The sequence below is a fragment of the Lepisosteus oculatus genome, chromosome 29 (genome assembly GCF_040954835.1).
Source record: "Lepisosteus oculatus isolate fLepOcu1 chromosome 29, fLepOcu1.hap2, whole genome shotgun sequence".
Classification (NCBI taxonomy): Eukaryota; Metazoa; Chordata; class Actinopteri; order Semionotiformes; family Lepisosteidae; genus Lepisosteus; species Lepisosteus oculatus.
In genome coordinates, this window is record NC_090724.1 from 6,652,617 (window position 1) to 6,665,623 (window position 13,007).

General features: G+C 50.4%; 1 protein-coding gene across 4 annotated transcripts in view; it reads left to right on the forward strand.

The window, feature by feature from the left end:
- Nucleotides 1–12,171, forward strand: part of arhgap45b (Rho GTPase activating protein 45b) — a 36,988-nt gene extending 24,817 nt beyond the window's left edge. For all 4 annotated transcript variants that reach the window (XM_069185893.1, XM_069185894.1, XM_069185891.1 and 1 more), the window contains exons 11-23: nucleotides 119–295; nucleotides 811–948; nucleotides 1,655–1,845; nucleotides 2,526–2,647; nucleotides 2,871–2,972; nucleotides 3,471–3,569; nucleotides 3,969–4,132; nucleotides 4,382–4,570; nucleotides 5,007–5,144; nucleotides 5,527–5,765; nucleotides 6,642–6,882; nucleotides 8,141–8,249; nucleotides 9,113–12,171. In XM_069185893.1, the coding sequence (XP_069041994.1) occupies nucleotides 119–295; nucleotides 811–948; nucleotides 1,655–1,845; nucleotides 2,526–2,647; nucleotides 2,871–2,972; nucleotides 3,471–3,569; nucleotides 3,969–4,132; nucleotides 4,382–4,570; nucleotides 5,007–5,144; nucleotides 5,527–5,765; nucleotides 6,642–6,882; nucleotides 8,141–8,249; nucleotides 9,113–9,591 (2,388 nt within the window). In that variant the 3' untranslated portion in view covers nucleotides 9,592–12,171. The remainder of the gene's footprint in view (nucleotides 1–118; nucleotides 296–810; nucleotides 949–1,654; nucleotides 1,846–2,525; nucleotides 2,648–2,870; nucleotides 2,973–3,470; nucleotides 3,570–3,968; nucleotides 4,133–4,381; nucleotides 4,571–5,006; nucleotides 5,145–5,526; nucleotides 5,766–6,641; nucleotides 6,883–8,140; nucleotides 8,250–9,112) is intronic.
- The last annotated feature ends 836 nt before the right edge of the window (nucleotides 12,172–13,007 follow it).

Sequence of the window (13,007 nt, forward strand, 5' to 3'; positions counted from 1 at the left end):
GTGTGTCTGGGTGCCTGTGTGTCTGGGTGCCTGTGTGTCTGGGTGTCTGGGTGCCTGTGTGCCTGTGTGCCTGTGTGCCTGTGTGCCTGTGTGCCTGTGTGCCTGGGTGTCTGTGCAGATGGAGGCGGAGAGCAACCTGCGCAAGGCGAAGCAGGCCTACCTGGTGCGCTGCGAGGAGTACGACAAGGCCAAGGCGGTGGCCAACAAGGCGGGCGAGGAGCAGCAGGGCGGGGGCAGCAACACCACCAAGTCGCTGGACAAGAAGAGGCGCCTGGAGGAGGAGGCGAGGAACAAGGTGAGGACCGGCAGGCAGCAGCCGGGAGCTTTTGCCATCTGACGCGTTTATTTCACTTTGCCAATCTGATCGTGCCCACCTTTGATGACGTACTGTCTGGCATGGGGTTTCCCCCCCCCCCACCCCATTCGCTATCGGTGGGGAGGAGAGCAAAACCATCTTTGAATACATCCGTTTTAATCCAATAGAAATATCGCTCTTGACTTCAGGATGGTTCTGCTGACGAATACCACTTGTTAACTCTGCGTGGAGCTGACGGAACATCTCACTCTTATCTGATCGTTCGGTTCCTGTCAGGTGAAAGCAGTGGTATAGGTGTGAGCTGCAGAGTGTCTTGTCTTATAGAGACCGTCTCAGTCAGGCAGTCAGTGGAGATTCCTTGCCCTCTGGGTACCATTATTAAAGTACCGTGGAGTCTAATGTCCAGTGCCCCCCGCCCCCTATCCCACTCTCTTTATTCCCCGTGCCCTCCTCCTGCGCCCCGGTCTCGGCTCTGACTCTCCCTGTGCGCTCAGGCGGAGGAGGCCGAGGCCACGTATCGCACCTGCATAGCCGACGCCAAGACGCAGAACCAGGAGCTGGAGGACGTGAAGGTGAACGTGCTGAGGCAGCTGCAGGAGGTCATCAAGCAGAGCGACCAGACCCTGCGATCCGTGAGTCTCCTGCACGTCGCCCCCTTCTCCCATCTTCCCAAACCCGCGCTGAAAATCCACGTTGATAGGATTCTAATTCTTTATTGAATTGTGTTCAATAAAGCAATCGAGAAAGCAAATGTCGATTGGCAATCAAGAAAGCAAATAAATCAATCAATCGTCAATTGATAGGTCAACATGGCCAGTGCAGCCCAAATAAAAACTGCAAACACAGCAACAACAACAAAGAAACCACATAGTACGCAGCTGGAGATGTTACATTTAATGGGAAATGATGTCCAGGAAAAAGTACACTGCGGTATGATGAGGGGATCTGCACTGAGCAGATGGCTGAGGGGGAGAGCAGACAGGTCCATCTACACAGCCTGTTAAAGACGGTGCTCTTGTTTGCATCGATAAACATGGGCTAAATCCCAGGATCCTGGACAACTGAAACGGGGGGCGTGTCTGGAGCACCTTTCAGAAGGTCATGGAAACGTCCCCAGCAATATAAGCCCTGTGGGGATGGTCAGTCATTTCCTAATGTCCTGCACTGATGAAAACCATTGCATCTGCTCCTCCCTGCAGCCCACATCGCCCACTCCCACTGCGCTGCACCCAGCCAGTCCTGCCTGATCTCTCCCCCTGAAAGCCCCCATCTCCCCAGCAAGACCCCATTGTGACCACGCTGCCCCCCTCTCTCTCTGTCTCGTCTCTCTTCCTCCAGGCCACCATCTCCTATTACCAGACCATGCACATGCAGACCGCGGCCCTGCCTGTCCACTACCAGACCCTGTGCGAGAGCAGCAAGCTGTACGACCTGGGCCAGCAGTATGCTGCCTACGTCAAGGACCTGAACATGCAGGAAGAGCCTGAAGCCCACTATGACTTCGAGCCCTACGCGGCCTCCTCCAGCCTGTGGGTATCCGCACGCACGGGACCGCAGAGACAGGAAACCCACAGGAGTTGCTCTCCCTAGATAAGCTGGCACTGCACGGACTAGTCCATTTTGAAAAAAAACCTAGGGGCGGGGGGAAAGTTTTGTTTCCAGTCTGAGTTGAAGTCGATTGGCACATTTGAGCCGTTATTGCTTTTAGGACTCAGATTGGACTTCCTCTCCTAGGTGTCTTGCAGATTTGCTATTTATATGTATAAATGGCGTCGTCGGTAGCCATCTTTGCAAAGTGGTCACATCCCGTGCAAAAACTGGAATTGTCCACTTCCTTTTGCAGTCGATGTCTAAAGTTTAGTGTAGGTCTCTATCGTTTTATCTCTGGAGTTCTCTTATCTTGGGCAGTTCTGTCGAGTTTGATCTTCCAGAAGCTGTGATTTCTGTTTTTATTGAGCTTGAATTTCAGTTGCATCTGTGTGGATAGCGTTTCAGAAGTTGGGTTGGTCACGTCAGCTGTCCTGAGCATAAATAGCTGACTCTGTCGAATCTTAGTTGAGCATTTGCAGGGTGCCAGATCATTCGTCCAAAAAAAGAATGAATAATGAAGTTAAGTGATAAGTCAGAATTGCTGCAGATTTTGCATGGCCTACAAGACGTGGTTACTGCACTGTGGAATAAAGCGTCTTCGGTTATTTTGTTTTGTCAGGTTGCCTGTCCGGCCTCGCAATGACAGCTTTAACACCGACTCGCATTCTGAATCCACGTCCGCTACCGATGAGGCGGGGCCAGCGGAGGGGAGCTCCGCCCCAAAGGAGAAGCAGAGGCGGGGTGAGTGGGAGGGGGCGGGGCAACTGGAAACAAGCAAAGAGAGCAATCTTTTTGAATTAGGAAAGCAAACCCATTCAAAACCTGGTGTTTACTTGCAGTGATTACTGGACCAGTTTTGTTTCTCTTCAGAAATGTCCAGAAGCAGTATATAGCAGCCGTTTTACCCCCTCATTCCTCGTCGAGATTGAATGATTGTTAATTTCTGATGTGTGTGTTCTGCCAGGTGTCCGAGTTCATCATTCCCACAAGTCCTGGCCCTCAACTGTGAGCGACACAGACAGTGTGGGGGGAGGGAGTGGCCTGGAGTCCCCCTGCACCAGCACAGGTCCTTTTCCTCCACTTGATCTTTGCTGAACGAATGAGCTTAATTAGATCTCAGGGCCCTGGTTAAAAGAATCTGCCCTTTGGCAGGATGGGTTTCAGTGTCCATGTTTATTTTTATGCAGTAGCCATGCAAAACTCCGAGGCTCAAACTGCATCAGAGTGTCCAACATAGCTGAGAATGGTGCAGGCTGCGTTATATATCATCATTATATTACATAGTTATGTACTTTTTTTGGACATTTGATAGAATTTTCAATGCATTCACTGATGTGCCTCAAAAATAAATAGTTTAGCCAGCACAGTTCTTCGACGCCTTTAAAAATGATCTGATCAGCAAAGGGGCTTTTCAATAGGAAACTGTGGGCCTGATTGACGGTGTCCCGGTCAGTGACTTGCAATGCAGTGGGCTGTCTGGCCACAGCTTGTCCCTGGCGGCGGGGACTCTGGTGTGAGTGTCCTGCGTGTGGCGCTCCAGTGATGCCACGTGTGTGTGTTTCAGGTGACATCCGGAAGCTGCCCAGAACCTCCTCCACTGGCACCATGTCTTCCAACGAGGAGCTGGATGAGAAGGAAGAGAGCGTGCCCTCTTTCGAGCAGAGTACGTCTGCTGCTGTTACTGCTATGTGGTCGTGTAACACTGGGGGATAGAACACAAGTTCCTTAGATGCAGCACAGTTCAATTCGGCAAGATGCTACCTGTTGGAGCCACCAAGATATTGTCCATGGAGCTTTCGTTTATGTAGCTACTGTATTGACAACTGAGCATTGATCTAATCGCTTAGCTACACATCCAATACTAGTAATCTGGAGGGGACATTCCAGAAAGATCGGTCTGCTGATTGAGTTAAAAGGGTGTGATTATTTTCTCTTGGTTAGAACACTGTCCGCCGCAGGCAGCAAAATACAATTGTTGTGCTGTTGCATGAAACTGAAGCACAATCCCCAGTTCCAGTAACCACCTTACAGCTAAGACCAGTGTCCGTCTGCTGTGTGCCAGGTATGAACGGGATCGAGCCGGAGATTGCGGTTTCCACGGGCCCCTTCAGGAACGTGGGCCTCTCCAAGGCTGCCCAGACGCATCGCCTGCGGAAACTGCGCGCCCCTTCCAAGTGCCGGGAGTGTGACAGCTACGTGTACTTCCAAGGGGCGGAGTGCGAGGAGGTGAGACGCTGCTGGCCGGGAGAGACCGCTCGTCATTGGAACGGAAATATAGCGACAGGTGGTTTGGGGGTGGGGGGAGATCAGAGGAACGATTTGTGCTTTTTTGGCTTGGCGTGGCGTTGATACAACAGCACAGGCGCTTGTGTTCACCTTGATGAAGGAATCCGAAGCACAGATTCCTGCTGTCGTGACGCACTGAGCGTGCACGAGGCCACACCTCACTTGCTTGCCTTTCCCGATCCCCTGCAGTGCTTCCTGGCTTGCCACAAGAAGTGCCTGGAGTCGCTGGCCATCCAGTGTGGACACAAGAAGCTGCAGGGCCGGCTCCAGCTTTTCGGGAGGGACTTTGCCCAGGTGTCCCAAGGGAGCCCCGAGGGCATCCCCTTCATCATCAAGAAGTGCATCTCGGAAATCGAGAAGCGGGCCTTGAAAATGAAGGTGAGGGGGCAGGGTCGGTGGGGGGGGGGGGGATCCTGGACTCGGGTCAGAGCTGGGGAGGGACGAACGACCTGGAGCCGGGCAAGGGGGTCCCACCTCAGCTGTTTGTCCTCGCTTGATTCTGGAAGGAATCCACGCCGACGAAATTCAGTGAGGTCTGCTGCGTTTGCAGTGGAATCATCGTGACGTTAAAACTCCCGAAATAAGCAGGCAGTGTGTGGGAAGCTTATCTTTTAATCGCCCAAGGAGACCCAGTCCCTTGTGGTCATGCATTTACTAAAACATTCATGCAAAACCATGTAGTCTTCGTCGTCAGCATCATGGAGGATTAGCATGAGCTAATGATGAAATGAACACGGGTGCCATTGTCTCTCAGGTGGGAAGGACCTGTGAAAAGGGAGTGACGGAGGGGGGGGGGGTTCTCTGTCATCTTTAGGGCATCTACCGGGTGAATGGGGTGAAGACGCGGGTCGAGAAGCTGTGCCAGGCCTTCGAGAATGGCAAGGAGCTGGTGGAGCTGTCCCAGGCCTCGCCCCATGACATCAGCAACGTGCTCAAGCTCTACCTGAGACAGGTGCGACCCCGGCCCCATCCCTACCCCGTGCCCCTGCTCGGCTGTGTGGGAGCTGTGCCTGCAGCCTGTGTTCCCGGACTCCTGGAGCTAACGGCACAGCTGCGTGGACCGGGGACGGCCAATACTGTACCTGGAGAGCTGTGGTCCTGCAGAACGCTTGCCCTGATGGTCACCAAATACCTGGAACAGGCATTAATGTTGATAGTAATGAGTCGATGAGTGTGTTTGGATTGATCCAAAATCACAACCAGAAGACCCCAGGTCTTCAGGCCTAGTGTCAAAGAGGCCACGTGATCTGCTATTGGCTTGCACTTACTCCACATTGCCAGGTTGGTTTCCAAAGGTGCAAGCGCAGAAATCGAGCCTTCTTCCTACCCCACAGCTGCCGGAGCCCATCATGCCCTTTCGAATGTACAACGACCTGATGGGGCTTGCCAAGGAGAGCCTGCAGGGCGGCGCCGAGGGGGCGGAGCCCCCCGGGAAGGCGGCAGAGCTGGCGGACCTGGGGCCCGACACAGACAAGGACCTGCTGCTCTGCGTGGACAAACTGCGGGAGCTGCTGAAGGAGCTGCCTCCCTCCAACGTGGCCACCCTGCGCTACATCGTCCGCCACCTGCGCAGGTGAGAGACCCCATACACACACCCCCCCCAGAATCACCCTGGCAGGACACGGCAGGAGCAATCACACTCCGACTGATACACTCCCACCCTCCTTGGGGTCATTTCCCCATTTTTAAAGCACTTTCACTTTTTAATTTCCATTTTGGCTGTCCTTCAATTGTTCATTCTGCCGCCTCCCCCGCCTGCAAAAATTAATCCTGCTTGAACCAACTTGTAATAATGGGAATGTGTTTCAAGTGTGAAAGCGCCTGTGGCTGGAAGGTTGCCGGTTCATATCCAGCGGCCGGCAGAGGAATCCTACTCTGTTGGGCCCCTGAGCAAGGCCCTTCACCCCAGCTGCTCCAGGGGTGCTGTATAAATGGCTGACCCTGCGCTCTGACCCCCAGCTTCTCTCCCTGTCTGTGTGTCTCATGGAGAGCAAGCTGGGGTCTGCGAAAAGACAAATTCCTACTGCAAGAAATTGTATAGGGCCAATAAAGTGATCTTATCTTGTGATGACCCCTGAGATATCGGGAGCTTCTAGTAAATGAGCTGTGGTCTGGTCCATTGATTTCCGTCGTCGTGATCTGTTGATTGTTCATTGCTAGCAGGAAGCCGCACGCCGTCCGAATCTGCCTGTGTTGTCGCGTTTTATTTCCAACAGCTTTTCTTCCCCCCCCACCATCAGCCCTGTGATTGCTCTGCTGCTGCCCGCCATCTTAGTCAGCGCTCAGCAGTACAAACTGATGTGGGATTATTTTAAAACAGAAATAAAAACTGGCCTTGGAGATTTGCTTAGCAGCTGGTTCCGCGGGAGCCTTTTTTCCTCTCTCATCCGATTTATTTTTCCCTCTATCCCTCTCCCATCGTTTTCCGCCCCCACCCCCTGCGGTCCAGGATCTCGGAGTTTGAGCAGGACAACAAGATGAGCTCCAGCAACCTGGGCATCGTGTTCGGCCCCACGCTGATGCGGCCCCGACCCACGGGGGCCACAATATCCCTGTCCTCTCTGGTGGACTATCCCCACCAGGCCCGCATCGTGGAGACGCTCATCGTCTTCTATAGCAGCATCTTCGAACCCCAGCCCGCCGGCCGCCTGCCCTCCTCCTCCGCCGCCGCGGCGCAGAGACACAACCAGGTGAGGGCAGCCCCCAAACACAGCCATGTGCTGAGCTCCGCTGGCCCCAACGCAGCTCGGCACGCGCCCCACAATAAAGGCGACCTGCAGTCCCGCTTATTAAATCTTGGCGCCAAAATAAATTCATTGGCGGTATCGCAAACTTTCACCCATTCCAAATTCTATACCAAATCGGGAGTGCTATGTTGTCACAAGTTGACGGATTTACAGAGTTTTGTTTGCAGGCAGTTAAAGGTGTTTTTTAGATTGAAGGATTTTGACATTTTATTGTACTGTTTAGTAGAAAATTTGGAAAAAGAGCATTTATTTATAGTCAATTTATTAATCATTCTTGGTAAATTTCACATCCATAAATCCAAATGGTCTAATAATACTCCCCTTTTTAGTTCTTTTGAGGTGGAGCTGAAACACTATTTAAATTCTATTAAAAATGTGAGAAATAATAAAGCACGGAAAACATATGATATATGTAAAAAATACAAGTTAATTATACAACTTACTTATTACCTCTGGCGGTTAACTGTTTATTTTTCTGTTTGTGTTTATTTTCTTGTACCTAATTTGATCCTCTGATTGTATTTGTATTTGTAAATTCTTTACAAATTTAATAAAAAATTCTTTTTAAAAAATGTTGTCACAAGCCCCTGACTCAGGTGGTGACGTGTGAATAGGTAGAGGTTGTGCAGGAGACATTTCACCCTGGAAATGTTCCGTGACCTGCATGCAGAGTAAACAGTTAGTAATCGTTGGCAAAACCATCTTATAGTCAAGAGCCGTATTTCTGTTGGATTAAACGAGATTTTTGGTGCCGCGTTCTGAATTCGCAGACAATGACGGCAGTATAACACTTGCGCGTACCTGGAAATCGTTGTCGGTTTTGAGATGTACACAGTAACGTGTAAAACCTTCAATTTACATTTTAACTTTCATGGTCGTTGGAAATGCACTCATCGACGCCGATTCTTTCTAGCCCGGAAATATAGAAATAGCGTCGCAGTTTCCCTTTAAATGTGGAACCTGTAATCAGCCTTCAGTCGACATTCATCCTAGAATTCGATATTTCGTTATATAGCTGGGCTCCATGTTTGTCAGTCACAGGCATGAATTCACAAGAATACAAACATCTACCTCCTGGGGGGGTATTTAAAGTGTGCCTTTTTCTCTGCACTCTAATCCTTCTTCCCGGAAGGTATTTGTCCCCTGCATGAGCGCACGACCGACAGCCCTCTCTCGCTTTTGTCTCCCTCTGGTGGCGCAGGACGGTAGTGCCGAGGGGGCTCCGGAGTGCAGGACGGCGGCGGACGGTCGGGAGAGCAGGGAAACGCCGGAGAGGCTGGACTCGGATGACAGAGGGGAGGGGCTGTGCGGTGAGTGACGGGGCGCCTCTAAACATATCGGAGGCCCCGGCTGATTAATTAAAACCAGAAGAAAAAAAAGAGTACAGTCTGAAACGACTGCCTTCAGAAGGAGACGTGTTCTCCTCGCCTGTGGGCAGAACAGGGTCTGGGACAGAGGGGCCTGGGCGAGACCATCGAGAACGGTCCTGCCGTAGTTTGTCCAGGTTGTTCTCGAGGGTGTAAAAAATGAACATGCTGTAATTCCTTACACTTATAAAGCACTTTACAGTCATGGGGATCCCCTCCACCACCACCCATGTGCAGCCCCACCTGGATGATGCACCAGTCCGCTCCCCACACACCAGCTCTCAGTGGGGAGGAGAGCAGAGTGATGAAGCCAGTTCAGAGACGGGGATTATTAGGAGGCCATGATGGGTCAAAGCCAGGGGGAAATTTGGCCAGCATGTTAGAGTAACACCCCTACTCTTTTCGAGAAACACCCTGCAGTATTTAATGACCACAGAGAGTCAGGACCTCGGTTTTATGTCTCATCCAAAGGATAGCACCTTTTTACAGTATAGTGTCCCCGTCACTATACAAAGGCATTGGGACCCACACAGACCGCAGGGTGAGCGCCCCCTACTGGCCCCACTAACACCTCTTCCAGCAGCAGCCTTAGTCTTTCCCAGGAGTCTCTCCTCCATCTACTGGCCAGGCTCACACCTGCTGGGCTCCAGTGGGGCTGCCAGTGGTGAGCTGCAGGGCGAGATGCTGTAGACAGCCGACAAGCCAGCCCTGTGGCTGATCATGACACCACGCTGTCCCAGGCGTCGTGTTCCTCTCCCTGCCCTGCCGGATCCCGTGGTGCGAAAGCTGCCTTTTTCTCCCTGCAGGGAATTCCCTGGGCTCCTCGGGCTCCCGGGAGCGCTCGCTGGATTCCGATTCGGAGCTGGAGGAGGCGGGGCCAGAGCCCGGCGCCCCGCCCCCCGAGGACACGCCCACCCCGCTGCTGAAGCAGGAGAGCGAGACGAGCACCGAGGACGACCAGCTGAGCCCGCGAGCCAGCCTCGACCTGTCGGCCCACGGCGGGTGCGCGCCGGCCGGCAAGGTGGACAACGAGGAGGAGGAGGAGGAGGAGAAGGAGGAGGAGCCGCCGCCGCCGCCATCACTGCCGCCGCCCGCCCTGGACAGTGACGCCGGCGCCGCCAGTGCCGCAGCCGGCCCGGAGCCAAGCTCCTCCCTCTCCGAGCTCAACACCAACCAGTCAAACAACGCCGCTCTGCCGGGCCCCGCGGGGCGGCCCCGGGAGGGCCTGCAGGGAGGGAGGCAGGCGGCTGGCCATCACGAAGACGGGAAGTCCCAGTTCATGTAGATCCCCTGAAGGACCAGCACTCCACAGGGTGTGGCCTCGTTGCTCTTTCAGTGTAGTAGATTTGGAGAAATTGCACTCACGCGTTCAGCCAATTTTCTCTTAATCGGGAACTGCTGCGTTTTAGCTACTTTTTTTTTACTTGTTGGTATTTCATTCAAACCCAGGTGACGCTGTTACGCCGAAGCTGGAGGTGAATACCTTTCACGCCCGTTTTCAGTTTTTATGTTAAGGGAAAAAAAAAGGCACCGAGGAGCCGATGTTCAATGCCTGTAGCAGCCTACCCTGCCACAGAGGAGCAACACAAAGAAATGCATTTGAGAGCTCTTGACGAGTAAAGTGACAGGAAACCACTCCTGACGTCCCTGCAGTGTGGAAAACAGCAGCTTTCTCCTCAGTCCAATAGATCTAGATTTAAAGCCTGCATTCCTTAAACCCGTATGTGAATTTCCTTAGCTGGCTAGCACGTGATGTTGACTGAGATGAGGTGCAGATGGGATTTAAAACTGAAGAAAGTTTCTCCCAGTGGATTTTGGTACAGACGTCTGTGTGTATATGTCTGTATATACACGCTCGCGCAAGTGGGTAGTTACTTCAGGTTTCTCTACTTTTTCTTGGTGTGTTTTTTAATGATATCAGTCATCTTTATTGAGAGATTGTCTAGACTTTTTTGCATTTGTGCACAAGGAGCCCCTCTTCAGCTGTTTCCTAATCGAACGAAAACTGCCTCAGTTGTGACCGAAACATTTTCACGCGTTTGTCTTTTGTTAGATTTGCACTTTTATAACTTTTCCGAAAGCTTGGAGCAATCGGCAACAAATCAAGCCGAAGTGAAATCTGCAGGTTCCTCCTATGTGTGTCAGAAACCCGTAAAAATGTAATTCATTCCATCCTCTGGAATTTCTCGCAAACAAATTTCTGCTTGCACTGTCACACCTGTGCCTCGGTTTGTTGTGATCAATTTTCTTCCCTGGTCCTGGAGAGTTCATTCCTTGCTGTTTGCACTGTGCTGCATTCAGAGATCAGCACATTCTGAGCTGCACAGACAGTACTCAGGATACTCACCCGCTGTACAATGAAGTGAATTTTGCATTGCACAGAGTACAGAAATTGCTTGCGGTCTTAAAGGTTTGGCTGTTAGGTATGAGTTTTGCATGGGCTCAGTTACAAAGATAAATATTATTCCTTCACAAACCACAGCAAAGAACTGTGCTGGGCCCTGTTGAGTTTTATCAAAGCTGTACTGTAAAAAATTGATCATTTTATTGATATGTACATCAACAAGGCCTTCAGGTGGGGAACTGAACATAGGCTGTATATGTGTGTATTTATAGAGTTGTGTGTATATAGAGCTAGTAAAGGTTACTGCACTGCAGTAGAGCTGGTTACCACATTATGGGTTTATTCAGTAAAGATAAATTTATGTTTAATAAGTAGGACATTTTTTAATTGTGATTCATGCATCAGTGACCCTGCTTGCTCGGGTCTGAGGTTATTTCATGTGCGTACAGCTGTTCTGAGAGATTCTCAGAAGACATGATCTCAGGGACTTCACTAGGCTACACTGATCTGATTTTGTTGTATGTAGGAGTTATCATAATTTTTTTCCCCACCATGCCAAGTTCTCTCTGGGTTCCCTTGTGAGCGGGAGGACAAACTAGGAGATGGGGCATTTTTCTCAGTGAAGATCTGGGGGATAATATATTACTGTAGGCTGCTTTGGTATTTCTTTTTGATTTTGCTACTTAATTAAAGTCTTTTTTTTAGGGGGGGGGGGGCGGTGAAGGAGGACTTACAGTGTGTTAGCGAAAGGTGAAAAAACATGCTGGAATTGCCAATCAAATAGAAAAGAGGGAATGGACTCTCTGGAATGGAGTGCTTAAAACCAACAGTGTTTAATCCTGATCCAGATGGATTGGAGACCACCAGGTTTTACACATTACTCATAATCCTCAATGAGAAAAGACCTGGAAGCAGTGGTAATAAAGAGCAAGCAAGTGAACAGCTGATGCACGTCAAGTCCTTAGGAGTCCAGGATGGAAAGAGATCCTACCTAAGATACCAGATCCTAAGGTGAATATCAGTGACTCTGGAAATAGAGGACAAAGAAAAGCTGTTTCAGCTGAGCTGGAATGGTTGCCTGACCAGAACTGATGGCTCTGTAAAAGGAGCTCTTCGGGTTTGACTAATGGGGATGGGGGTTGCAGATTTCCAGTCCATTGAAACGAAGATTGCAGTCTGCGTGCTGCATCAACACTTTGCGATGTTGCCCCTTGGTGTTTAAAAGTGGCACAGAAGACAAGGAATTGCCAAAGTGTGACTGGTCACATAAAATACGGCTTCACTGTGATTCGACAATCCCAGCTGTTTCAGGTTGTATTAGTCTTGTTTTTTGGAGATGTCTGGAATTTTTACATTTGTTTCTCGCTTCATCTTGAGTCCGGGCCACTTTAAAAGATGTCTTTCATGCATAAGAAAGGGCTTTGTGAATTGTCTGTAAGTTATATGTATATTTTTTTTTAACTGGAAATCCAATGTTTTTACTGTTGTACAAACAGTAATAAAAAAAGATTTTAAATGTTATGTTCAGGACTTGTGGTTTGTTAAGGGAAACGAGTGTCTTCAGACCACAGACAAGCCCTGGATTTGCAGGTATCCCAAGCCAGTAAGATAAGATTGGTCTAAAAGATATTTTAGAACTGCTAACCCCTGATGGTCTGACACAGGGTTTGGATTTACGATCTAGTAGTGGAATCTGCCGGCTGATGGAACTGTTAGCTCACTTTTCTCAGTGAGGATGAGGAGTGATATTCGCACACCAAGATCAAACAGGGAGATGACCAACTGGACAGAAGGATGTTGGTCAAAATGTTGTTTTTTTTTTAAACGGAACAAAAATCCACAGCCAAACACCAAAGAGTAGCAGCAGGGAACTATTATATGTCTGCTAACATGAGGGTGACCTGACCAGTTTTTGGGGTCATGTAAGCACTGTGGGTCTGCAAGATCAGCTCCTCTAGGAACCCCTAGGCCTCGCGATCTTGCCCAGAAGCTGAGCCGGCTTTCCAGGCTTCTCTGTCAGCTTTGAAGGTGCTCTAAAACTCCAGACACGAGCACTGCAGCTTGTCTTTCTTCAGTGACCTGCTGCTGCAACCACAATCTGTCACAGCCTTGAGATCACAGAACACTTTTATTAATAAGTGCCGGAACGTTTCTAATCCTTTGCCAGCAGTATTTGTATACCCAAAGGCCATTTCCGGTTGCAATTTTATTTTCATGCTTGAGATTTCGGGTTGTAGGACTCGCATGGTTTTCTCTCGCAGAACAAGGATGCTTACCCACTCACCTTGCATAGCTGTGAAACTGTCCTGCCACTGCCTATCCAGGGATCCCCAGTGCTGATGCTGGAGGGCTGATGT